This window comes from Pteropus medius, unplaced genomic scaffold, assembly GCF_902729225.1.
Source record: "Pteropus medius unplaced genomic scaffold, Ma_sr-lr_union100, whole genome shotgun sequence".
In the NCBI taxonomy this organism is placed as follows: Eukaryota; Metazoa; Chordata; class Mammalia; order Chiroptera; family Pteropodidae; genus Pteropus; species Pteropus medius.
Genome location: NW_024350396.1, coordinates 834,681 through 861,038, shown reverse-complemented (window position 1 = coordinate 861,038; position 26,358 = coordinate 834,681). Strand labels below are relative to the sequence as shown.

Genomic DNA, 26,358 nt, shown 5'->3' with positions numbered 1-26,358 from the left:
TCCCTCGGGGCTGGCGGGCACTGACTGAGTCCACGCCTGCAGAGACCGTGGAGGCCCATGTCCCTTACCCTACTGCTCTTCCATCCGGATGTTCGTTCACCTGTATCCTTTGTCACAGCCCTTCGTAACAAACAGGGACGCAGTTAAGTCAGCTGTTTTCCTGAGTTCTGAGCTGCTCTAGCAAATTAATCAATCCTCAGGAGGGCGGCATGGGAGCCTCTGATTTATTGCCTGTCAGAAGCACAGGTGACAACCCGGACTGGTAATTGGCATCTGAAGTGCGTGTGTGGGGGGCGGTTTTGTGGGACCGAGCCCTCAACCTGCGGGATCTGATGCTCTCTGTGGGCAGATCGTGTCAGAATCGATTTGTCATAGGACACCCTGCTGGTGTCACGGAGTGCTGCTGACACCACACCCGTCTCGTCTCCTGTGGGAAGTGCTGTGAGCGCGGTAGCCGTGGAGTCGGGGGAAACGCAGGACGTGTTTTCCCCACGCAGCCACTGCAGAAGCGTCTGCTTTCGCGTGGGCTCCACGGCAGACCACGGCCAGGCGCGCCTGCTGGGCTACGGCCATCGGCACGGGACGTGTCCCTCCGAGCAGAGCGCCACACACGCAGACCCTCCGTGCTGTCGGGAGGCACCCTTGGGAACAGCTGGTCATGCCCGTTTGGGCTGACACACGTGCGTGTTTGCATAAAACACAGCCACGTGGAGACTTCTGTCTCCCAGTCGTCAGCTTTCCGTCGACTTGGCAGAGTTGCCGCGGCGATGGAGGAACGCCGGCAGGCCGCGTGACCAGCACGTGTCCCTCTCCCCTAGGTCGCTGCGAGCACACTTCCCCGAGCGCGATTCCACACTGTGTGTGTGTGCGCGTGCTCGCATGTGCGTGTCTAGCGGAGAGTCTGTGACGGAGCATGCACCCTAAACGTCTCTCCATCTTCCTGTCCCTCCTGTCCCCGCAGACACGGAACGGCTGTACTCAGTGGTGTTCCAAGAAATCTGTGGGCGCTACGGGAAGACGTACAGCTGGGACGTCAAGTCCCTCGTCATGGGCAAGAAGGCCTTCGAGGCGGCCCAGGTCGTCATAGACGTGCTGCAGCTGCCGATGTCCAAGGAGGAGCTAGTGGCAGAGAGCCAGGCCAGGCTCGAAGCGCTGTTCCCCACGGCGGGCCTCCTGCCAGGTGAGCCCGCACTGTCCCCAGACCCCTGCGAGCACGCTGAGGTGTCGCTGCGCGTCGCTGGCCGAGGCGGTGCAGGGCACACCTGGCTGCCACGTCTGTGTCTGTCACGTCGTGGAAACTCTCTTCCTGTCTGGGGCGCCCAGGCCCCCGCGGAGCTTGGTTGACTTGCGTGCTGTGCTTCCGCCCCGCCTGCCGAGGTTCCGTAAAATCAGGCACCTTCCTTTCCCCTTTCCTGAGGGGCAAACACGCTTGAATTTCCTGTGTCTCAGTGTCATGTAAGGATTATATTCAGGACAAAATTGCTTCAAAGTTTAATAGGTGGCTTTGCCTTTTTTTCTGAAATGCGGTATAGGATTAATGTCTCAGCACCTAGTCAAACTTTAACAAGTTGATGATAAACAAGCAGGTAAATCTCCCCAAAGGAGCTTAATTTTTTTTTTAAGTAAAAGGCATCATTCGTTCTTAATGTGTCTGTTTGTATGCCCTCACCCCTGTCTTTACTTATTTTTCGTGGGAAAGACGGTTTGCTGTTCTCTCTTGGGGCTTGTTAACTCAAGATTGAGCAGAACTCAACTGCCTGCTCTTTCTGCTACACGTGAAATCAAGAATGTTCTAGATTACAGGACCAAAGAATGCTTAAAAATGGACTTCTGTTTTAAGATTCTTCCGGGAAGAAAGGTGAATACTCCGGTTTAGGATCCTGGTAAGAAGGGAGAAAAGCTGCATTGTCCGCAGGCACTTGGATTTAAAGGCCTGTGAGTATGGGTCGTGGTCATGGTTATTTACGTCTCCGCATCGGTGCAGGATGAAGATGGAACGTCCCGTGTGAGCAGAGAATTCCCTGCAGCGCGGCATGCCCAGAGCCGCGTGCGCTGATCCTGGGGCGCACAACCCCGAGACCCCGGCCGCGGGCGCCGGTCCTGGGGGGTGCTCTGCGCCCAGCGCCCTGCGCACCGGTCACGCACACAGTCAGCCCCCGAGCCGCGACGGCGGAAATACATCCCGACCGTTGTCTTTAACCACAGCGGCAAACCCGTAGATTAAAACGCAGCGCCTCCCCGTTTCTGAGTGCACGTTCACTAGCGTGAAGTGTGCTCACGTTACGTCACCGTCACCGCCCCCGCTTACCTTGCAGAACGCAAACCGTCCCCTTTGGACAGTAAGCCCCCGTGCCCCTCTGCCCCAGCGCCTGGCGCCCAGCACCCGCTTTCTGTCTCTGTGACTCCCTGCTCTGGGTCCCGCCTACGAGAGGCAGCACGTAGTGTTTGTCCTTTTGCTCCTGGCCTTGGGAACTTAGCATCGGGCCCTCAGTACTCGTCCGTGTCGCGTGGGGCAGGGTCTCCCCCCGTTTACTGCTCAGTGCTCTTCTGTGGCATGGACGCTCCCTGTTGTCGTCACCCATCCATCCGTCCATGGATACTCCAGCCGTTTCCTCTTTGGGGCTGTCGTGAATAGCGCTGCAGGGAGCATGGGGTGCAGGTGTCTCTCTGAGATCCCGCTTTCACCTCTTTCGGGTACGTGTCCAGAAGAGGGATGGTTGGGCTTTATGGTAATTCTATTTTTAGTCTTTTGAGGAACCGCCGTGCTGTTTTCCGCTGTGGCTCACCATTTTATTTTTCCCCCCAGGCCACGACTGTTCCAGTTCTCCACGTCCATCAACAATACTTACTTTCTCTGCTTTTTTTTTGGATAGTACCTACGTGAATGCACGTGAAGCGATTTCTCCTGTGGATTCGATTTGCATTTCTCTGATGACTGGTGATGGGCAGCATCGTTTCCTGTGCTGTTGGCCATCCGCATGCCTTCTTCGGAGGAATGTCTGTTCGAGTCGTTTGCCCAGTTTTTAAATAGGGTTATTTGTTTTTTTTCTTGTTGAGTCTATGGATTCTTAAATATTCTGGCTGTCAACCCCTTATCAGATAGATGACTTGAAAAGATGGTCTCCTCTTCCCTAGTTTGCCGTTTTGCTTGTTGGCTGTGTGCTCAGACGCAGAGGACTCTGTCAGGGTGACGCAGGTCCATGCGGCTGCTTTTGCTCTCGGCTGTGCTTTTCCTGTCATATCTGAGACATCGTCGCAAAATCCAACGTCATGAGGCTTTCTCCCTCCCTTCCTTTGGGAATTTTGTAGTTTTAGATCTTACATCCAGGTCCTTAGTCCATTTTAGGTTAATTTTTGTGTGTGGCACGAAGTAAGGGTCCAGCTTCACTCTTTGCACGTGGATACCCGGTCTCGCCAACACGATGCGCTGAAGAGGGTCCTCATTCTTCGCTGACTGCTCTTGGATCCCTTGCTGGAGATCATTCGCCCACATGCGCGAGGGCTTCCTTCTGTGTTCTCTGTTCTGTGCCATCGGTTTATGCACTTTTATGCCAGTGCCACGTTGTTTTGTTGACTATACCTTCCTAGTCCATTTTGAAACCATGGGCGTGAGGCCTCCAGGATCGTTCTTTTTCAATATCGTTTCAGCTATTTCGGGTCTCTCGAGAGTCCATGTAAATTTTAGAATGGGTTTCTGTATTTCTGAAAAAATTCCTTTGAGATTTTGATAGGGATTGCTTCAAATACGTATACCACTACGGATAGCGTGAACATTTTAACAATATCAAGTCTCGCAATCCAAGAACATGGATGTTTTTCATGTATTTGTATCTTTTTTACACTTCTTTCATCAACGTTTTGTGGTTTCACCGTATAAGTCTTCTGTGTTCTTCGCTGAGCTTCTTCCTTTCTGACGCTGCTGTAAATGGCATTGTTTTCTCTCAAGCCGTCAGCGCACAGGCACGCATCCGATTCCCCCTGCCGCTGCGTCTCCTGCCGTGTTGCTGAATGTGCTCGCTATTTCTAACGGCGCGCGTGTGTGTGGAGTCCTTAGTTCCCTAATGTAAGATCATGCCATGCGCCAACATATGACTTCGCGTCTTCCTGTCCAACTTGGTTGACTTAAATTTGTTTTCTTGCCTGATTTCTCTGACTAGGACTCAACTAGGACTCACAATCTTAACAAAGTAAAGATTGTTACTTTGTTCCTGATCTCAGAGAAGAAGTTTCAGCCTTTTTCTGTCGAGTGTAGCACCAGCTGAGGGCTTGTCATACGTGGCCTTTATCATCTCGAGGAAGTTTTCTTCTAGTCCGAGTTTTGGTGTTTATATTGTTAAAGGGCGTTGAGTTTTCTCAAATGCTTTTTCTGTATCGGTTGGGATGATCATATGCTTTTTGTCCTTCATTTTGTTAATATGGTATATCGAATTGATTTTCCTAGGTCGGACCCCGCATTCAGGAATAAATCCCACGTGGTCATGGTGTATGATGCTATGTTGTTGAATATTTTTGCATCAGTGTGTAGTAAAGTATTGATCTGCAGTTTTCCTGTAACGTCTTTGTCTGGCTTTATCAGGGTAATGCTGGCCTCACAGTGAATGTGGGAACATACCCTGTTTTCAGTCTGTTGGGAGAGTTTGGAGGGTTTTTGATGTTAACTCTTCTTTAAATGTTTGGTAGAATTCTCCAGGGAAGCCATGAGGACCTAGACTTCTCTGATTATTGATCCAATCTCCTTACTTTTTATAGGTCTGATCAGGCTTTCTATTTCTTCTTAATGTGATCTTGATATGTTATATGTTCTTAGCAATTTATCCATTTCTTCTAGGTTATCCAATTTGTTGGCATGCACTTTTTCACATTATTCATCTTTAATCTTTTATATTTCTGGGGCATTGGTTTCAATGTCTCCCCTTTTATTTTCTGATTTTAATAATTTGCAGATTTTTTTTCTAATTAATCTAAAAATTTGTCGTTACAGTTAACATTTGCCCTGGAGTCCGATTCATTGCTTAACATACAAAGCACCCATGATGTGTTCAGCATGCACATAACTTTTTTCCTTCCTTGTCTGCCCAAGCTTTTCAAGGGGCATTCCTTCTAGAATGGTTGTCCTGTATTCTAAGATACCCTTGAGATGTGTTCTACTGTAGTTCCAAGAAAATACGCTGTCTTATCCGGCCGGTCTGGGAGTCTGGCTAGAATACTAACAGGTGTTTAGTATGAATTTTACCTGCTGATGCCATCAATGCAGTGTCTTCATTCGGTACTCCCAGCGTCCAGTGCAGAAGGCATCTTCACAGGTGGTCACAGACCATTCCATGCAGACTGCGCACCTTAACAGTGAGCCCGGAGCCAGCTCTTCGCAGGCAGGTCAGTCCTGTGGAAGTCACCTGGCTGCTTTTCTTTCTCTTCACCTTCTTCGCCGATTCCAGGTGAAAGGGTTAAGGAGCCGTTTGATTTTTTTTTTTTTTTTGCTTCTGTGAACCTTGCTCTTTAGCATAAGACTGTTTCGCATGACCTCGTTTTAACTTGTACTGGTCTTGCACTTATCGATGATTTCAAAGTCTGACTCTGAAAACATGAGGTCATTTCCACACACCAGGAACACAACTGGGAGCAAAGCCTGTGACAGCTCGAGGGGTGTAAAGAAAAGCCCAGGATTCCGGTGGATGAGAGAACCTGAAGGTCACGCAGGGGTGCTGGGTCAGACCAGGGGAGAGGGCAGAAGGGACCTCGTTGAAAGGATTAGGGTGAGACGCAGCGATGAGACCTTGCACGTCTCCCGAGGGAGGAGAGCTGACAGGAAGAGGCCGCCCTGACTGCCCAGTGAGGCGGGCGGTGCACAGACTCGCCGGGCCAGAAACGCATTCTTCCGTCGGCTTCCTGCCTGCGGTGTGCCGGTCACAGGAGTGCCAATGACACCGTCAGGCTTCCTACCCTGAAAGCTCATGCTTTGTGCACTGTTTTCTGTCCATTCTGCATTCTTCCCTTCTCCCCTTTATCTGAGCCCAAACTGAATTCCACCGGAAAGGTGAGCGACTAGAGTCCTGGGTGCAGTGACTATATCCAGAAAATGTACACAGAGTCGTCCTTCGGGATCTAGGTGTTCATTTCGTTCACTCAGTGCTTTGTTCCCAGCATTAAACAGTGGACGAGAACATAATCCCTGACGTTTCTTTTCTTTCTGAAGGTGTCTTCTGGTAGCACAGTTCAGGTTGTGGAAGTCACCTTGAGCTTATTAGGAAAGAAGGCTGCTGGTGGAGAGGGTGTGTTATTAATTCAACATCATTCATTTTTTTCATGCTTTCAAGGTGAGAGCTGTGTCCCACGCAAGTATTTAGCAAGTTAAATTGGAGGAATGGATGGCTGGTTGCCAGGGGAAGCAGCCCCTGATTATCATGTAAGGGGCGTGTCCTTGGCCTGGCCAATCAGCAGGGGATTGTGATGCGGAGGGGCGTGTCCTTGGCCCGGCCAATCAGCAGGGGAAACAGACCCTAATTGTGATGCGGAGGGGCATGTCCTTACCCTGACTGATGGAGCTGTACCCTTACTTTGGCTCACCTAGTCCCTGGGAGTATGGGGCTGACCCCCTGGGGCCTGAAAGCTGAGGCCTACCTAACTGACATGCGAGGCCCTCCAGTGAAAAGGCTGACTGCATGCTACAGCCTCCACTGTTCAGGCTCCCAGCTCTGCCCTAAGCCAGACCAGCCAGGGCTCCTTCCTCTTCCAGCTTCTAGAGACCGTGGAAGGCCCTTGGCTCGTGGCCACATCCCTCCCATCTCTGTGTCCGTCTTCACGTGGCCTTCCGTTTCATGTTCCCTTGTCGTCTCCTTAGATGGACACAAGTCATTGGACTTAGAGCCCTCCCGTAGACCAAGGTGACTCCATCTCCAGGTCCTCAGCTAATCACACCCGCAAGGACCCTATTACCAGATGCAGTCACATTCTGGGATTCCTGTGGAGTGTTCCACTCACTGCACCCCAGAAATAGTGGGAGACCTCCGTGTAGGCCTCGTGGGCTCGTGGGCTTCTTTGGAGAGCGACGGGGGCGTGACTGTGCTGTGAGGCGCCTTTGCTTCGGGCTCCGCTGGCTACGAGCTTCTGAGAGTTGCTGTGGGAGACCATCCGGCCTCGCCAGTGTGCTGAGGGAAGCAGGCTGACCTTGTCCAGTATCTCTCAGGATTCACGGCACATCCTGAGATACTGTTTTCATGAGCCCGAGTGTCTTAGCTCGGGCTGCTGTACCAAAAACCACAGACCAGGTGGCTTAAAAACACGTTTATTCCTCCTAGTTCTGGAGGCTAGAGTCGCAGACCTGGGTGTCAGCGTGCTCAGGCTCTGGAGAGGCTCTCCTGGCTTACAGGTGGCCGCCTCCTCGCCGTGTGCTCACATGCTGGGGCGAGCTGTGGCGTCTGTCCCTCTTCCTGGAAGGGCCCCAGTCTGCTCATGAGGACCCACCCTCATGACCTCATCTAAACCTAATCGTCTCCCAGAACACCACCTAATTACCTTTGCGATTCATCTTTAACCCGTGCCTTACACAGAAGTGTATTGTTTAACAGCCACATGTTTGTGATTTTTCCAGATATCTTGTATTGATGTCTATTTTAATTCCATTAAAATGTTTCATGTGCTTGAAGGTATTTTGTGCTCTGCTATTGTTGGGGAAAGTGTTATATAAATGTCTCTTCAGTTCAGTTGCTTGGTGGTGTTCTCGAAGTCTGCTGTATCCTTACTTTCTGTTTACTTGTTCTAGCAGTTACTGGGAGAGGCGTTTGAGACCTCTCTATTTGTCTAGTTCTCTATTCGGTTCTATTAGTTTTTGCTGTATGTATTTTGAAGCACTGTTATTTGATGTGTACACATTTAGAATTATTATTTCTTGTTGAGAGATTGACTTATCTGTCATTATGAAATGTCCCTAGTTTTCTCTAACATTCATTATTCTAAAGACCAGTTTGTTTTTAATATGGCTACCCCGACTGTCTTTTGCGTAGTAGTTTCATAATACCTAGTTTTCAGTCATTTTATTTGTGACCTGAGTATTTATACTTAAAATAGTTTTCTTGTAGACCATAAATATGCGGTTGGGTCTCTTGTTTTTTGTTTTATTTTTTTCATTCCGACAATCTCTAACTTGGGCGTGTTTATAACACTTATAAAGCTGTGTTATAAGGTCATTATCTGATAATTCTGTCATCTCTGCGTCTCTGCGTTTCTTCCTATTGGTCACTTTTTCTCCTGGTTTGGGGTTCTATTCGTCTGCTTCTTGACTGGATACCAGGCATTGTGAATTTCACATCCAGCAGAGTCCTCGATGTTACTCTATTCTCTGAAGTGTTTTCACTGTGTCCTTTTGGGAAAGGATTAGGAGGGTGGGTCCCCGTGAGCAGACTGGGGCCCTTCCAGGAAGAGAGAGCCAGAGCTCCGCCCAGCGTGCGAGCACACGGCGAGGAAGGAGGACCGGGGGCTTACGCCTCCCTCTGAGACTCCTGTAGCGCTGTCTGGAGAGGGCCCTGCATCCGGCCTCTGTCACCGTACCAAACAGTTTCGTGCTCGAGAAGGTGACTGTCACTCTTTCCTGTAGCAGCTGAGAAAGCAGGGACTTCCTTCCCCTCGTGCAGTGATTAGAAAAGTCACGATTATAGATTAAATATTGTTTTCAATAAAGACGGCAGTCTGTGCGTTTAGATGTTACCGTTGTCATAATCGCCGTGGGTTAAAGGTGGGTGACTCCTGTTACTTTTGACGCACCCCGGATAACCAGCCCCTCGTAGCTGGCGCTGTATGTAGCGGCATCGTCCTGCGTGTTCCCTGTACCCGGTCCCTGCAGGTAACGAGTGTGGGGGCTGTCCCCTTCCCCAGGTGTGCTGTCATGTTTGGCTGTGTCACCAAGGTCTGTTTTATTCTGGCGCCCCTCACGAGGCGGTGCTAGTGGGCGGAGGCCGTGCCCCCCCGCAGAGTGAGGAGAGGTGGTGGCTTTCTGCGGCACACGGAGCTTTTCTGGAGAAGCACAGCCCTGGCCTGCTCAGTGCTCCAGGGAGCAAAGCCGGTCCGCCGAGACCCTCGTGCACCCCCCGCGCCCGGCCGCAGCGCTGGCGCAGGCTCCCAGGGCACGCGCCCCACAGGCTCGCCCTGCCTGGTCACATCTCAGCATGGGAGGGACCCCACGTAAAGCCATTTCCAGTAAATCACCCACGTGGACATGGCCATGGCCTGAATTGTTTTCTCGGGTGTGGTTCTGCGTAGGGACGTTTTGGAGCTGATTGGTCCTCCAAAGGCAGCCTGCGCCTGCTGGGGTGTCCTGGGAAGAGGCGGCACAAGTCAGGGTCATGGGCAGAGGAGTGTCTGTTCGGAGAGGCCTGTGGCCTGCACCTCCTGCACCTCACTGAAGCCTTTCCCTCCCCCCCAGGGGTGGAGAAGCTGATCCACCATCTGCGAAAGCACCGCGTGCCCTTTGCCGTGGCCACCAGCTCCGGGTCCGACACCTTCGTGATGAAGACCAGCGCGCACAAAGCGTTCTTCAGCCTCTTTCATCATGTCGTGCTGGGGGACGACCCCGAAGTGAAGAACGGCAAGCCGGACCCCGACATATTCCTCGCGTGTGCGAGGAGGTTCCTCCCCCCCGCCCCCGTGGACAAGGTGAGCGCCGAGCTGGGGACAGGCGGCGTGGGCGGGCGGAGCGTGGGGACCGCGGAGGTTTCCTGCGGAGGTTTCGCGGCTTTGGTGCGTTTCTGCCCTGCAGGACAGCGGCCTTCATTCTGCAAGCACGCAGGGGACACGGGCGAGCGGTGTCTGCCACCTGCAACGGCGATCAGCGCCCGGTGACGGTGGCCGTTCAGCTTTGCTCTGAACTGTCGCCGTGCCGTGACTGCTGAGATGAGGCGCTTAGCCGCCAGCTCTGCAGATGCAGACCCAGCACGCGGAGGCAGTTCGTGCTGGTGCCACCTTTGTGGCAGCCGGGGCATTCCTCCGGTGAGGGTGCGGAGCCACGCGGCTCCCGTGGGTGAGGCTCGGGCCTCTGCGCAGGGACGCGGGGGACAGCGTTTCCCCGGTGGGTTGTCTCCACTTGCTGACCGGTGGGCTGGAGCCCGGACGCCAGCCCGGGGGTCACTCAGAACCCGGCTGCCCGGGACGGAGCTCCTGGTGCTGCTGTGACATCTGTTCCTTCTTCTGGCCCAGGGCGCAGCTTCCAGACCCTCGGTCGTACGGCCTTCATGGAAGGGTCCTTACTCAGGTGCAGTTGCTTGAATCATCTGCCGTTGGGGACAGAGTCATTGGACCTGGAGGGTGGGCGGTGGGGCTGCAGGTTCCACCCCTGTGATCTTGCCTTTGTCTTCCTGGTGACCAGGCCCAGTCCTGAACGTCTGGGGTCCACCAAGAATCACCTCGTTAGCACAGACTCAGTTCGATCGAAAGTGCTTATCACGAATAACCAAATATGGCCCTTTCTGGAAATCCGCAGGGTTTCAGGAGCTCTGCCAGGAATCGGGGACGAAGACCGATTATATGTGTATACGTATTGCATAGATTCGTTGGGTGACAGTGGGTGCATTCGTGGAGGTAGACGTGCGTGGGCCGATTCAGATCTCGTCACGGAATTCATCTCGAAAGCAGTGTCATGACAAGGGCCAAGCCTGAGGCTGCCCAGCCGCCAAGTCCCAGAGTCAGAGCTGAGCCCCGGGGCGGCCTGAGCGTCCTGGGTGTAGTGTCCGTTGGCCTCTGACGTCGGGGTGTCTGCGCGTTGGGGCCCTGGCGTCCTACCACGTACATGGAAGCGAGTTCTTTCTCCTGAGGATGTCCCCTTCTTCTGGAATGCCTCCACACTTTCTGGGTATGAGCCCCCTCTCAGAGAGGCCACGTTCTCTGTGGGGTGCCGGCTGTCTGGTCACCGGTACAGTGTGGAGGCTCCCAGGGCACGCAATCAATTTCATGGCGGTGGCACCCGGCTCCAGCTGGTCCCCGAGCCGTTCAGAGCGGCGTGCAGGAGCCCGCGCTCAGCGAGGTCCAGGGGAGCAGCGGACACGGACTGGGCGCGGCGCTGCTCCTGTCTGACCCCTCTGTGGGCCCGGCCGCTCTGCGAAGCGGGCCTGACTCGGGGCCTGTGCTCTCGGACACATGGCGTTTGACGCTGTAAAGTGAGTGTGGGCACAGAGCGCACGTGGAAAGCACATACTGGCTTCATGGGAGACGAGTCTGCGTGAAACCCCGCGAAGCAGGGCCCAGTCTGTGAGCGCACGGCCCGCGTGTCCGGGGGCAAGGCCGCCGGAGCCCCGCCCAGCGTGGGCTACATCCCTTGGCGGCTGTCCACACCATGGGTGTGGTACTTGTCAGAGACATGGGAGCAGTGGCCCGTGTTAAGTCATTTAGCTCCTGGCGTGGTCTAGACGTCAGTCTGGTGCGAGCCCACGCTTGTTTATGGCTGTTCGCCCTGCCAGACGAGGCCTTTCGTGTCATACTTGTCATGCACATGATTAGGGTTCTTTGGGTTTTTCCTCGTGGGAGGTGCATGTCGTGATCCCAGAGGGAGGTTCTGACGGGCCTGGACTCCTGGCCAAGGGGGCAGCCGTAGTCGCCTGCGTCCGGTTGTCACTCTGCTCCGGGAAGCAGGGTCCAGGGCTCGCTGGGATACGGCGTGGCTCTCACCTGCCGCCCCTCTGCCTTTTGCTGTTTGACGTGGTGCCGGCCTGAGGGCCTCTGAAGGTCAAGGGCGTGCCGTGCAATTATGCAGCCACTAGAGAGAGTCACGGTTGCTTTTGGGAACGTGTTGTGCCGTGCATGTCCCCACAGTAATTAGCAGCGTGGCAGTAGCAGGACGGGCGTGAACCCCAAGGCGTACGGGGAGGAGGGTTACATGACAGAGGTGCTTTCCGTCCTCCCGGGACAGGATGCCTCGCACCTGCGTGGAAGAATGACATCGACGTCGAAAGTTCTTCTTCACTGTTATTTATGCATCAGTCTTTCATGATACAGATAAGCAAAAGTGACAGCCACTTCAAAAGTCCCCTCAGCCCACCCTCACGCTGATGAGCAGGCTGAATGCTTGATATGTGCTGAGGAGACGCTCAGCTTCGGCGGGGTGAGGTCTCCCCTGAATCTCAGAGACCATGGGGGCAGAGGCTGTCCCTGCCCAGCTTCTGTAGTCCACAAGCTTCTGGGGCGTGCGGTGCGAGCCAGGGGCTCCAGGCCCAGGCAGGGTGGGGAGCTCGCGGGAGGCAGCCCAGGCCCTCCGGGTGGCTGAGCTCCTCGCTGCAAAGGTGCACATCTGTGCTGCGAGGGACGAACGACGGCACCGTTGACACACGGCTTCCTAGGTCGGTACCTTTCCCGTTGTAGGCGAACGCGGAAATCGGTTTTGAAAAGCATGGCGGTCGCGACTTCGCACAGCTCCGTTTCTGGTTGTGATGTCAGGAGCTGAGTTTCAGGGGTTTTATTTAAATTACTTTTTTGTCGTGTTCTGTTTTCAAGGAAGTTAGTTCCTCACGTGAAGCTTTGTTGCCCTAAAGAGTAAAACAGTAGAACGGATGTTTCCAGCGTGACCTTGTGGGTTGCGGGTGAGTCAGGTGGCCGTCGGCTGGCTTCTGCCACGGTCAGGAAGCAGCGGGCCCATGGCAGGCCATGGCTCAGGGTGCACGTGACAGCACCCTCTTTGCCATGCTTACAGACAGTGGCTGGTGGGCCGCTGGGACCAAGCTCATCTACCCGGACTGCGCGTACCACGGTCCCCACCCCACGTCCTCTCCCGGGGAGAACCGACCGGCTTCCGCCGCTCCATCCAATCCGCCGTGGCCGCCGCTCACTCTGGACGTTTCCCCCGCCCCTTTCCGAATGGAGTAACGGACATCCTGGCGACTCTGCTCATCTGCCTGTGCGACCACAGACGCCGTTCATTCAGCAGGACTCCTGTCTGCCTGCGGCGTTCCGTCCAGTTGCTTCGGCCGGACTCCTGGTAGGCGGCGTCCTGAGCGGTTAATTCTCCGTCTGTACATGCGTACACACAGACGCGCGTGTCAGACACAGGTGAGGGCTCCAGCAAGAGGCCCGCAGCGACGTCGTCACCGGATTTCTGACGGGCCGCGAGGGACTCCCTCATACCCGTTCCGGGGGGGGGGCGCGTCGTGCCAGTGAAACCGCTCAGCGTTTTCCTCGGTCGTGCGTACACCGCACACGAGCTTCGGCCGTCTTCACGTGTCAGCCACGTCTGAGAATGATGTTCTCGTTAGGGACCCTTCCCTCCGGCGGGGCCAGGGGCGCTCCCCGCAGCACCCCGGTCTCTGTGCAGCGACGCTCCCCTCCCCAGCCCCCAGGGCCTTGCTCCCCTGGAGCAGCCGCACGTTCCCGGAGAGTCTCTGAGAAGTCCCCATCGGGATCAGTGTTGGAGCGGAAGGAACAGAGCCTCCTGTACCCCAGGTTGAGAGGAGGATGCACAGGACACGCCCGTGGGGACCTGAGCAGGTGTCCTTGGGGTGCCTTTCGCCCTGGACACTCTGCAGAGCACACACCTGAGCAGACGGGGAGGGAGGGCGCTGGCCCGAGGACTCTGTGTTTCACGCACTGCCGTGTCTAGTGCCCCAGGAGGTGGGTGCCAGAGGCGTGGACGCTTTCAGTGCAAATGCGTCCGCTGCCTCTGCCGGTCGCCCACAGTTTCCGTGACAGCTGCACACGCACGGAGGGCCGGAGCGCCCTGGAAAACGGGCACCGGCTGTGATTCACGCACGTCACTCACGCCCCGTCACCTGTGTCTCGAAGTGTGTTCCTCAGGCCACTGTTTTGGAGACCTTCGTGAGTTCCTTGCGAACAGAAGCTTCCGTGTTCCGGAAAGTTCCGCAGTACCGTTTACACAACAGGTGCGTGCGGCTGTGCTGCTTGGAGCGCGTTCGTGCCAATTAACGCACGTTTTGCGCATCTCCAGCCCCTCGGCGAATGTGCGCAGTCTCCTTGCCGCAAAAGATTTGTCTGGATGGGTGCTCAGAGAACATTCTGGAAACCTCGTACATAATGGCACCCTAATGGGCAGTGTGGAACTGGACTTTAACGAGCATTGAGAGACGAACAAGATGACAGCTGTCCCCAGAAGCCAGCAGCTCTTCGGCCCCGGACATGGCGGCCACCGCCCGTGTCAGCGCCTGCAGCCCGCCTTCTCCCCGTGCCTGGGCGCCTGCGGAGTGTGCAGGGGGGGCTCGAGGGCCTCGTGTGCACCAGAAAGCATGTCTTGGGGGGTGTCGCCTCCGCGGACCCCTCATCGATGCTTCAGTGCGTGACTGGGCCACAGGCAGAGGCCGCGCAGGCCTTCTGGGGGGCGGCGGTGCATGTCCACCTCGAGGACGGCTCAGCTGCCAGCCCATGGGGTCATTAGGGTTTCATCCGGTCCAGGCCGGTGGATGTCTCAGGCTTTCCCCGTGCCTGCCTGTCACTTCCATACTTGCCACCTCTGCTGCACGGGACACTAGGCCGCGGCGTGGAAAACCCGTCCCCCGGTGGCGAGGGCCGTCCCCGCGTCCTCACACGGCCCTGCTTGCCCGCCGTCCAAGGCCGGCCCCGCGTGGCCCCGGCTCCTGTCTTTGGGACGCGTGGGCTGTGTCCCGCACGGAGCGTTGCTTTCCTTCCCCAAAGCACAGGCAGTTTTCGTCACCGCACACCCACTTGAATGCACCTGGAAATGGGAAGAAAACAAGGCTTCTGTTGACCATCTAGAAGCTACTGAGACTTGTTTCAGGAACCTTTAGAGTACTCGGCACCTCTGAGAGCTCTGCCGAGCTTTTCGCTGGTTTCCGAGAATTTGCTGGACACAGAGTCTGCATCATTAAACAGAAAATTAGATAGTTTTTGAGCTGCCCTTTGTGTACCACTTAATTTATGTGCATACACTTTAAAATGGACAGTAAGTTGTGCCTCATGATGCATTTCTCATGAGTAAACTGACAGTTCCTTAGGGAGCTTCACACCCCACCCATGCACACCAAGGTGTCAAATCCTAATTGTCTTCCAAGTCTTTTCTCAAAGGGAAAAAGAATCAATTTCATGGTATAGTTCATTCATGTAACTAGCTTGTAACTGCAGAAGATTTGAGTATGAATATGGTTATCTCGGTGCTGGCTTTATAGATTTTCAAACCACAATTAACTCAGGAAGACAGTAGCTCCGCAGCGTGCACGGGTTACTGAACTCAAAGTCAGACGCCTTATGTAGGGGACCCCGGCAAAGCCAGGATCTGCTTTACCTGTAGATGGGCGGACGGGTGTGTGGGGAGGGAGGAGAGGCGGGAAGTGTAGGTAGGTGGGTGGGTGGCTGGGTGGATGGATGGATGTTCAGATGGCTACATGATGGACTGACAGATGAATAATATAAAGAAAAGTATTAATAGAAAATACATGCAAACTTCAGTCTTCTTCACAAAGTTACTTAAAAACTTGTTCGAACACCTAACGAAGTGCGTATGTACTGAACATTGCGATATTGTGCTACTTGCTGATAGGTAATTCAGTCTGACAGAGAACATGGAGAAAAAACTTGAACCTTAGATGAGCGCTAGTGATCAAAACTCAATCAAAGATAAAGTTTTAGGCCTCGTCATAGTTTTGATGTCTCGGAATGTGAAAACTGAACTTGACGTTACAAAGTTAGTGAATAGAATAAAATCGACTGCAAAAGATGATATAATGAAATTTTTAAGCTAAAAACAGTGGTGTAGTTGAAAATTGTTCTTAATGATCGGACTTAGTCACGAGCTTTCTATGTGGCGAGTAGCCATGGGTGAGGCTCTGGGGGACTTACCCCGTGCTCGTGCACCAGTCCAGGCCTCTTGGGAGTATGGAAGTGACCTGGTATCAAATATCGTGTTTTCCCAAGCAAAAGGGAAAGCTTTGGTCCCCGGGGACAGTGTAGTCACCTTTCAAAAGTCCACTAGTTTCAGAAGAGCGTATAACGCAAAAGGGACAGTGGGAATTCTTCTGAGCCTAGGAGTCCCCCAGCGTGTGTCGGGTCGGCCTTGACGGTGTGGTCTGGAAGGCGGGGACGGCACACACGCCCAGGACTGAAGAGCCACTTGTCACGGGGTGGGCTCCTCGCCCTCGTGGCTGTCCCCATCTGTTTCCTGTGCTGTTGACGCGAGCTGCTGAGCAGAGGGGTGACGTGTTGGTGACAGCGAATGCGCGGGTGCCGAGTGTGGGACAGCACGTGGGAGCGAGGCGCCGCGCGCAGCTACCTGGAGCAGGTGCGTGGGAGCTGCCGAGGCCAGTCTTGCTGTCCAGCACCACTGCGGCCAGTGCCCGGTACGTCACGAGGCTCGTGTCACGCCACCTGACGCGCAGTGTGCCGTCCACGCACACCCTTTGCTCCCCGGGTGTCTCCCGGGTCCCATCCACCGTCTCCGTCCCCCCGGCCTCCACACAGGTTCTGGTGCCGACCGTGCGACTTACCTGTACTTACCTTGAAGACGCAGTGCAGGGGCCTGCCGACCCCTCGCTGCTGTCCGTGCTGAGCAGCCTGGCTGGGGACGCAGACGCACGGTGGCCCTGTGCCCTGCTGCCAGCTCACGCGTCTCCAGAGTGGTGAGTGCCGCACCCTGCTGGGCGCCCCAACACGCTTCACCTCCCGGGCCCCGCAAATGTTATTCTTTGTAAATTAAACCCCTCCAGCTACACTTTAATTAAGCTCGTCTGCGCTCCTCGAAATGGAATGCAGATGGGGTTCAGCCTTCACCTGGCACGGTGAAGAGAACACTGGACTCCGGAGGCTCGGCTCTGTTCCTGGATTCTGTCACCTGCGTTCCTGGGCGACCTTGCTTTACCTCTGCACTTCCCTTGGCTCAGACCCCAAACCCCTGACTGGGCTGGGCCAGTGTCTGCGCTGCTGTTCGGACACGGTGGTCCCTTTGCTGCCCTGAGCCCCCTGCAAGGTCACTTCCGCCATGCCTCCAAGGTTAGCAGGCGGTGACAGGCTCACAGTTTCCCTGGCACCCTGACAAGGTGTGTCCCGGCCAGCCTGCCCCGCCCCGCACAGCCAGGGCGTCCGTGGGGGCCGGCCGCGGGAATGCTCGCGACCGGGCACTTCCGTGCAGGCTGGGAGTGTGCTCTGCAGTGTGTGTGCCACGAAATTAATGAAAGGGGCGTGCAGTCCACACACACGCCCCCGTGCCTGCATGGCCGAGGCAAGTGCTGTGGGCTGGACGAGGGACAAAGGTGGCCCGCTGCCCAGCCTCCCCCACCGGCACGCAGTGGCCGAGCCCTGACTTAGAGGAGAGGCTTTGTGCAGAGAGGAGGGTGCAGAGGTGACTCACACCTGCCAGGTGGGCGGGATGGTCTGAGACCCCAGGGCAGTGTGGGGGAAGGGGGAAGGGGGGCCAGGCGGAGAACAATAGGCCTTTAAGGACCAGGATTCAGCCCGGGGTGTGAAGCCTCTGCAGGGGCGGCTGATGCGGCAGAGGGGGGAGTTTGAAGTTGGGGCTGGGGGTTGCTGATTCAGTGCAGACCACACTTCCTCCTTGCGTTGGTGCGCGGCCTGAGCTGCTTCCTTCAGCTGGCTTCTCCCACTGGCTTTATGACCCTTAAGAGCGGTGACTAAGGCAGTGTTTCCTGGTGACTTTCAGAGATTGAGTTTGGTTTCCGTGGCAGTGAATATTCGTAAAACTTCTGGGTGTCAGGCACCGGCCCCTTTCCTCCTCGAGTGGCCTCAGAGCAGGTTGGGCCGGGGAACCTGGACCAGGCAGTCACGAGGACGCAAACAGCTGCTGACAGGTGTCCGAGGCGCTTCAGAATGTACTTGTTCTGCTCTCTAATTCTGCTGCTTCGGACAAGGGGAGCCCGGGCGCTGAGGCCCCGTCCCGCGTGCAGCGCACGCTGTGCTGGCGCCTGGTCCCCTGGTCCACGCGCTGCTGCTCTCTCCAACCACGAGCGCGCGCTGTCCCTCCGCTGCTGTGCAGTTCTGTGTGGCCACCGCGCCTGGGCATCTGCGTCCAGCGTGCCCGGTTCCCTGGGAGCCACCCACTCCTGCTGCAGCCCTTGAGTTTCCCCGACCGGTCCTGGTCAGGCACCACCCTCAGGGGACTGTCCTCTGAGGCCCTGGGAGGAACCTCCGCAAACACAGTAAGAGCTGCTTGCACGGCTTGGGCCGGATGCGGTCCCCCAGGGCACGGCAGACGGTCCCCGGTCCCCGCTCCCCGTCCCGGCCCGGGTTTCACAGGGGGCTACACAATTGTCATGGAACACGAGGAGTGTCTAAAAAAGTCGTTGGATATGTAAGTGCCGTGGATGCAGATAAAAGGCTCGGGACATTTAGAGTGTGATCGGGGCAGAATGTCACAAACACAGGGACAGAGGCAGCCCCGGAGAGCTTCTGAACCCCATCAGTCAGAGCACGAGTCGGGGGGTTTCGGCGGAGCCGTGTATCCCTCGGACGAGCCGGGGCTCACGGCGGGACCAGGCAGCAGGGAGCGGGGACAGCGCCGGGCGCTCCGTGCGGCCCCGGAGGGGTGGTCCCGGACGGTGCCTGCCGTGTCCCTGCTGACGTCGCGGGCGTCCGCGCTCACAGCCCCGACTGCAGGGCGCTGGCCTGTCCCTCCGGCGTGCGGTGTGGGGACACGCTTGCTGCCCGCTGCGCCTGCGCGGAGAGCAGCTGCCGCCGGGTCCGCGCCCCATGGAAGGAGGGCGGCGGGGAGGACTCGGGGTTCCCGCTGCCGAGCAGGCCGTGGGGACGCCAAGAAAGGGGGAGACGGGACGGGGTCCACCAGACGTGAGGCGTCAGGCGGCATGAGCCCTCTCCCAGCCTGCAGCATGTGGGGCTGCTAGGACTCCTGGTGACGACGTGGGGTGACAGGCAAGGAGACCAGGGGCTGGGGGAAGAGGGGAGCGGCGGGCACGGCCCCGCCTGGGCGGTCGTGGGCTTCAGGAGGACGGGGGACGTGCGAGCTGCTCAGCGGTGCGGGGGGGCCCCCTGCCCAGTGTAGCCCCGCAGTGTGAGGTGCGGGGTTGCGGGTGTGGCGCTGTTCTCCCGCAGCGTGCCACGTCCCGGCAGCCCGGGCGCGTGTCGGCCTGCGTGCTGTCCCGGGCCGGACGGCGCAGCACGGACGGCGGCCGCTTTACCGTCGCAGGGACCTCGGGTCCGCCCTGAGCGCGCGCTGACGCCACACGCAGGCTGCCGTGCTGTCGGGCCGGCGCACCCCGGAGCCCCCCACGCACGCGGGGCTCCCGCGCCTCGTTCACGCACGGCCGCGTGCACGCGCGCCGGCTGTCCTCGTGCATGCGCGGCCTCGCCCGCACGCCGCAAGCGGCGCCGCACGTGGGGACGCCGCGGCCAGCTGCTGGTGACACTGGCGCCCGCCGCTGGCACACGCACTGACCTGTTCACTACGCCGCGCTACGCACTTCATTTCCAAACAAACGGCACCAACTCCGAAGTAGCTGGAAAGTATGGTTTTCCCCACGATTTCCTCTCATGCTCTGGATATTCAGTTGTTCGTTGAATAGATTTTGATGATTCAAAACACAGTTTTAAATCAAGAGTCCCACCTTTCCACCCTGCTACCCCGCATTTCCATGAAGCTTCGTCAGCAGCTCTGGAAGTCCCTTCCCTGTGCCCCGGGGGTCCCCAGCGCCCGGGCTGCAGACTAGGACCGTCCCTGGCCTGTCCGGAGCAGGCCGCACAGCAGCAGGTGAGCGGCGGGCACGGGAGCGAAGCTTCGTCCGTGTCCGCAGCCGCTGCCCCGCGCCGGTGTCACCGCCTCAGCTCCGCCTCGCGTCGTCGGGCGTTAGAGTCTCGTGGGAGCCCCGGCCGCTGCTGCCGGACAGGCTGGGGACCGCTGCTGCGACGGACGGGGACCGCGTGCGTCTGTCCCAACGCGGCCCGCAGAGCGGAAGCGCCCTTCCTGGCTGCCTCGCTTTGCGCAGGAGCAAAGCCGGCGGCGACGACGATGCCAGGAGCGCAGTGTCGCTGTCGCTCCCACCAGGCCGTCTCAACCCTCTCTCTCTTCCTCACCCCGCAGTGCCTTGTCTTTGAAGACGCTCCCAACGGGGTGGAGGCGGCCCTCGCAGCCGGGATGCAGGTGGTCATGGTGCCCGATGCACACCTGCGCCGAGACCTGACGGCCAAGGCCACCGTGGTGCTGGAGTCCCTGCAGGACTTCCGGCCCGAGCTCTTCGGGCTGCCGCCCTACGAGTGAGCGGCGGGCACGCTGCTCCGCCTGCCCCGCACCCGCGTGTCACCACCGCCACGTCGCCCACGTCCCTGCCTCACCCCTGTGCACTTGCTCCAAAACGATGATAGGCTGTAGCCCCACGGTCGAGAGGAAACAAGGTAGAGACAGCGGGCACGGTGCACTGAGCACAGCTGTCCCTTGCACAGTTAGAGTTACGTACTGCATTAGTCTTAGCATAGTCAGAGTCACACACAGTGAGCACACGTGCACACACATCCATGCTTATGTGCGAACACGCACGCAGATATGTACGCGTGTGTATACATATGTGCATAGATATGTAAAATACAAGGAAAAATGAAATTACATTTGTGTTCATTTCTTTTTAGTTTTTCTAAACCCTGGCTAGAACATGTAAAAAATGCACACATATATTTATATGCTTTAGTCCGTGTGTGTGTGTACGTATACATATTTATAATTTATGTTCATTATAAATATTTACAGTGTACATAAACACTGCAGAAATTGATACTCTTTTTTGCCTTCGAAATACCTCTCGACCATATCGGTAGTATTTTTAGTATGAACATAATTTTAGTCTGTATCTCATACCTAGGCACATACCCACATTCAAAAATGGTTTATAGCTCAAAAATTTATCCTCTCTCCTCTGAGAACATTTATCTTTCTAATACGTGCCTTGATGTATATGTAATTTGATTTCCGAATGTGTACTTGGTACAGCCCAGAGCCACAGCACATTTCCAGGATAATTCATCAGATGTTACACTTTGGCCATTAATCCCCTTTAATTGATTTACTCTGCCTTTTGTGAGTGACAGGCATTGAAATGGGACACATACAATCACAGGGGTGTGCCTGCTTCTGTACCCTTGCAGTTGGTCTCTGTCATTAATTGTCATTGAGCTAATTTTCAACTCTCAGTTGTAGAAAAAACATAGTAATGTATGTGATTGTCTGTTGGATGATTGCCTGTGAATGATCGCCTCTGGCTGGTGACCGATTGTACCTCAGTTCAGCAAATTCATTTCACATTCTCGAAGGCCTGTGTATTTGTCTGTTCTTTGAATTCTCCTTCAACTGGTTGTAACATTTTACTGGTTAGCCCGCCAGTTAATTTACTTGAATAAAATTTTTGACAGCTGTTCACATTATATTTGTATGGGAGTATGATTTCATCTTTTTTGCAAAGACATTTCCTCTAACAAATGTAAAACATAAATGTGACTAATTTACTTTTTTTTTTTTTTAACCCAAACAGTATTCACATTGTAAAATGACATTTCTTTATTTTTAGGGAACCTTGGTCCCTTCGCGAATAGCGATGAAAGCTCTTGATTAAGTGGTCACTTGTTTGATTTGGTACCTCATTCTTCCAAAATATTTATCTTGATGTTTTCTAATCCTTCGGTGATTTTGCATGAATAAAGCAAAGAAGTTTAACATCTCTCTAAAGTAACGTTGATCTAGATCAGGGTATGTTTCCCTGGGTTAAATTTGACCTCAAGGGCGTTTGCGTTGTTTCTGTTGTATTAACCAAGTCTGCAGCCAAACTCATGTTTCTGTCCAAAGGAAAAATGCTGATGCCTGTCCAGAGCACACACGTTTGTTCTTAGTCTGCGTCAGCCTGATTCGTTTCAGTACGTCTCTCTGTTGAGTTTCCACCGACATCTCAGAGGCATAACACGGAACTCGTACACCGGAAGGACTCGCGCCAGGATGGTTTACGGTCGCGTTGTCGTAGGATCGTAGCTCATCGCACATGTGTTCTGTGAGGCACAGGCCCCGATTAGTAGGTCTCAGGAATTTTGCCCTTAGTAGCCGCTAACGTTTGCTCGTGTGTCGTGTAACCTCCGGGAGGCCGTCGGGGACCGATGACAGCCCGGAAGAGGTGGCGCTGCGACTCTTCTTCATTCCCCTGAAACGGAACACATGCAGCACTCAGAACTTGCGAATTACGACTCGCGCGAGTCTTTCCCAGTGACGGGGTCCTCAGTTGGAGTCCAGCGATTTACAAAAGGGCGTGTCGCGAGGACACGTGCCTGTGTCACGCCGGAGACAGCTGCCGTGTGACCGACCGGCTCTTCGTACCGTTTCGAACGCAGCTGTCACTTCGTCGCTCAGTCCGATGTGCCGAACCCGACGATTGCGACCTTTAAAAACAGATTGGCACGTGACAGGCAGTTTTAGAACGAAAAATAACGAGTCTCGGCCTGTTCGTACTAACTGTTCTGCGTCACGTTGTCCTCCCTCTGGTCCTCCACCGGCTGAAGTCAAAAGCACCTTCTGACCCGAGCCCGTCGCCAGCACTGCTAGGATTAATGCCATCCTTCTCTTCCGTGCGGAGAAAATGCCGCCTTGGAAAGTTTCAAGGGACTTCCAATGACACCGAATTCGAGTCACGCCCCAGCGCTGGGGCTAAACGGTTCGCCCTTGCCCGCTCTGGGCTCCTGACCCCTGAGGCCGGGTAGTGAGTCCCATGCAGCATCGACGCGAAGAAGTGTCACACGTGGAAGGAGCACACTTAACACACGATGCGTGACTTACACAGCGGCAGCTATGATCGTTACTCCAGTTGTCGCCGATTGAAAATATTCGCTTTGCAGAAAGCACGTTCGTTGGGTGAGGAGCTCACATTATCTTGAAAGCGCGTGTGGAGGCCTGAAAGGGTTCTGCGTCCTGGCCGTTCCGTAGACTGCGCCGTGCACGCTGCAGCACTGAGTTCGCACAGAATGTTCTCACGGGTCAACTCTTATCCGCACAGCCTCCATCCACGTCGACGTGATTGCAGAAATGTCATCCGCGCTGGGTGGCAGGACCCGGAGGACACGCCGCTGTATCTTGGAACAGTGTACACGACATTCAGCAGAAGGGTTGACACTGCGTTGAACCAGAGCAGCACCGAGCGAGGTGCATCTCGGGCTGTTTATCTTGCTACGCTTCCGTCACGCACATGCTTACGTCGCTGGCCAGAACTTTTCCGCACCCGGTGACACTTGGCGGTGACGCCGTTGGTTGCGGTGCCTGGTCTGAGGCGTTTGGCTCTCGCGTCAGCTGACTTTTTCTGTGTGTCTGAAGAGTTCGGTAGTCACGCCTTCCCCTCCTGCTCCACGTCGTGGCGGGCAGCTGTCACTAAGTCATTTTGGAACCGCGAACCTGCCCCCTTTCCGTTAGAGCTCTGTGGTAAGATGTTGCTGCAGGTGACGGGGACTCCCGTGTCCCGCGTATATTTCTTTGACATTACATGCGAAATGAGTATTTTTACACTAAAATACCTCCATTTACCACGGTGCAAGTAATCTGTGTCTTTAGGGGGTGAAGACGATAGAGAGCTGTTTGAGAACCCTAATATTTTTTAATCTCTCGACAGTCATCAGGCCTTGGGAAACATGAAGTCACGTACACTTGTGACGTGACCTTGTCAAAGGGGTGGTGACTTCATATGTTATGCAGAGTCACTTACAACTGTATATTCTCTAAACCCGCTTTGGGAAAGAGCTGGCATGCCTTCCATACTCGAAGTCTTAATAAATAAGAATAAGTATTTAACCAATATAAGGAACATCTGTTTCTCTGCAAACCTCATCAGCGCTGTGCGCGTGCCAGCATAATGGGGCAGAGTCCATTCCAAAGTCTGAAACAAGCAAACAGGGCATCTCACTACTGGTAAAGTTTTTTCATTGCTGTACACATTCCGGTCCCAAACGGCGCCATTTAACGTTTGCGTGTATGGGTCCGATGACGACACATTCTCTCCGTTGTCCTCCATCTAAGCATGTCCTCATTTGGCTGCTCTTTCTGAAGGACGTTCTCGCTGGGTGGTGACTTGCGGTTTGACATCTTCCTCACCCTTCGAAGCTGCCGTTGCCGTGGTGTCCGGCTTCATCACGCTGATGGCGCGGCAGCTGTCGGCCTCGGCACCGACGACAATCTCGTCTCCTTCCGCAGCGGCCGTGAAGCTGTGGTCCTTGGTCTTTCGCCTTCCGCGCAGTGGCCCGTGTTGCTTAGGTCTCGTTTGGACTTTGTCCATGTCCCTGAGTCTGAGGTTTGTCTTGGGTGTCCGTACACTTCTCGGCCATGACGTCTTATTCCCAGGCTCACCCTGCCGGGTCCCTGCCTCATAAGAAAACAGATGCAGGTGACACTGAGTGGTCCACGTGATCCCGGAGCTGTATCCCCTGTGGTACATTTCAGTCAAAATAGCTCGGTAAAAATTGAATGCAGTTATCTATAGGTGCCATCTAATTGTTCTGAATTTAAGAAAAAATGTACCATGACTCTATGCTCTAGAAAGCATCGGGATTCTCCATGAGGTTTCTCCCTGTGCCTCTTCATCCTCGTAATAGGATTTTAGTGTCGCTTGTCCCGATACAGCATTAAAACTGCCATCGTACCCCGATAGAACGTTCTGCGCCCTATACCTGTGGCTTTTTGGCTATTAAGATATTAGACATTCTTTTCAAGCCTCCTCTCTTCATCAAATTCATTTGGATGAAAAAGAAAACGAATCTTGAAGGAACTGTTCTTTCAATTACAAGTGGTTGTGAAAACCTGTCCCATTTCTTCTATGAAACCAACCCGAAACAACCGAGAGATTAAGTACCAAAGAAACATTATTTTTGATGAAACCGGACACCCTCCGGAGCCCTGGATCACAATACATGCAGAAAGATGGCCAGGGACGTGGCCGATGGGGTGACGGTGCTGGGGACAGCAGGAGAAGCCATCTTTTTCTGTGTAACATGGACAGAGATGGCAGCGCTGACCTATTCAGAGTGAGCAGCACTTTTAAAGGAGAAGCAGAGACTCCTTGCTTGGAAGGACAAGGTCAGGGGCCGCGGGTGGTTCGGGAAGCTCCTCACCACGTGCTTCGGGCCTGGCGTAGGATGGGGGTGCTGGGGCCCTGGGAAATAAGGAAGGAACAAACACGTTGCCCAAAGCCGGCCACACATGGTAAAGGAGGGCAAGCGAAGAGCGGCCACATAGGCCAGCGGCTACCAGGCTTCACCCGGCACGACGGGGCCCAGGTGACATACCCACCGTGGAACGTTCTGGAAGTGCGTGTCCTCGGCGTGAGCCCAAACACCTGGCTGTTGGCCCGGGAAGGCCACGCCCACACACAGCACAGCAGGGATGTCCCGAGTCCCAGCCCAGAAGCCTCCCGGCACCGTGCCGGTCCCTGCGCCCAGCCCCCCGGCCTTGCTCAAGTGCCTGGTGCCGCAGACTTGTCCTCCTTCACACGTGACAGATGATACTCCTCAAACATGCGGTCGCCGGCCAGGGGCCTTGAAAGAGATGCTGCAAGGGGAGGACAAAGAGAAAAAGAAAAAGAGAGCAGGACGCGATTGATGAAGACGCATCCCAGGAAAATTCCAGCGCACGGCAGCCAGAAAGCTCGAGCGGAGACATGTCCGCGGAATCCGAGCAATTAACACAGCGTTGCAGTGCAGTGACAACCGAAGGAGGGAGATAAGGAAGAAGACATTACTGATCATGCGCTGCATGGGAGCGAAGAGGAAGCAGACAGAGCCTCGAATGGATGAGAGAGACGAGAATGAGCAGTGAGTGAGTGAGACAGACAGACAGAGACAGACAGACAGAGAGACACAGAGAAGAGAGACTCAGGCAGACGCGTTTGACCATCTATGATGGCGCCGTCCTGCCCAAATGAAAAATGAATAGAACGGGAAAAAACATCCAAACATATAATTTCAGGTACCATTCCTAAAATAAAGGCAAATTTGAATGCGCAGACAAAAATAGCACAGTGACATTCAAGGCTGTGTCTCTATACATCAGTTCACAAAGAAACACTCTACTAAGTTAATGATATTTGAAATTCCTGAAAGAATTCTATGGACACTCAGAAATGCTAGGAAGCTGAGATTTCTCTCCGTGTCAGACATGAAAAGCTAGGAGACAGCGGAACAATATCCAAAAGCTTCTCAAGGAAAGAATGTGTCCTAAGAATGTGGCCAGAACATGAAGACAATAATGTGACTGACAAATGGTAGCAGCAAAGGCGGCGGATAGTGAAAGTCGGAAATGCAAGATGCTACTTTCTCTTTTTGATTCAGCTGTTTACTAGATACTGCTTTTAAACTCCTACGAAACAAACGCCAGGGACTTTACTGATACAGACACAAGTACAGTCACGTGGCCACGAAGTGGATTCAGGTGACCACGAGAGAACTAAGAGG

The 26,358-nt window shown here is 54.8% G+C and overlaps 1 protein-coding gene across 3 annotated transcripts in view; it reads left to right on the top strand.

Annotated features, from left to right (window-relative positions):
- PUDP (pseudouridine 5'-phosphatase) overlaps nucleotides 1-21,312 on the top strand; it is a 36,890-nt gene extending 15,578 nt beyond the window's left edge. The window contains exons 2-5 of one of the 3 annotated variants that reach the window (XM_039839646.1): nucleotides 962-1,180; nucleotides 9,416-9,645; nucleotides 16,396-16,553; nucleotides 19,982-21,312. In XM_039839646.1, coding sequence (XP_039695580.1) covers nucleotides 962-1,180; nucleotides 9,416-9,645; nucleotides 16,396-16,553; nucleotides 19,982-20,081 — 707 coding nt within the window. In that variant the 3' untranslated portion in view covers nucleotides 20,082-21,312. The remainder of the gene's footprint in view (nucleotides 1-961; nucleotides 1,181-9,415; nucleotides 9,646-16,395; nucleotides 16,554-19,981) is intronic. The other 2 variants (XM_039839648.1, XM_039839647.1) reach the window with 2 other exon arrangements.
- The last annotated feature ends 5,046 nt before the right edge of the window (nucleotides 21,313-26,358 follow it).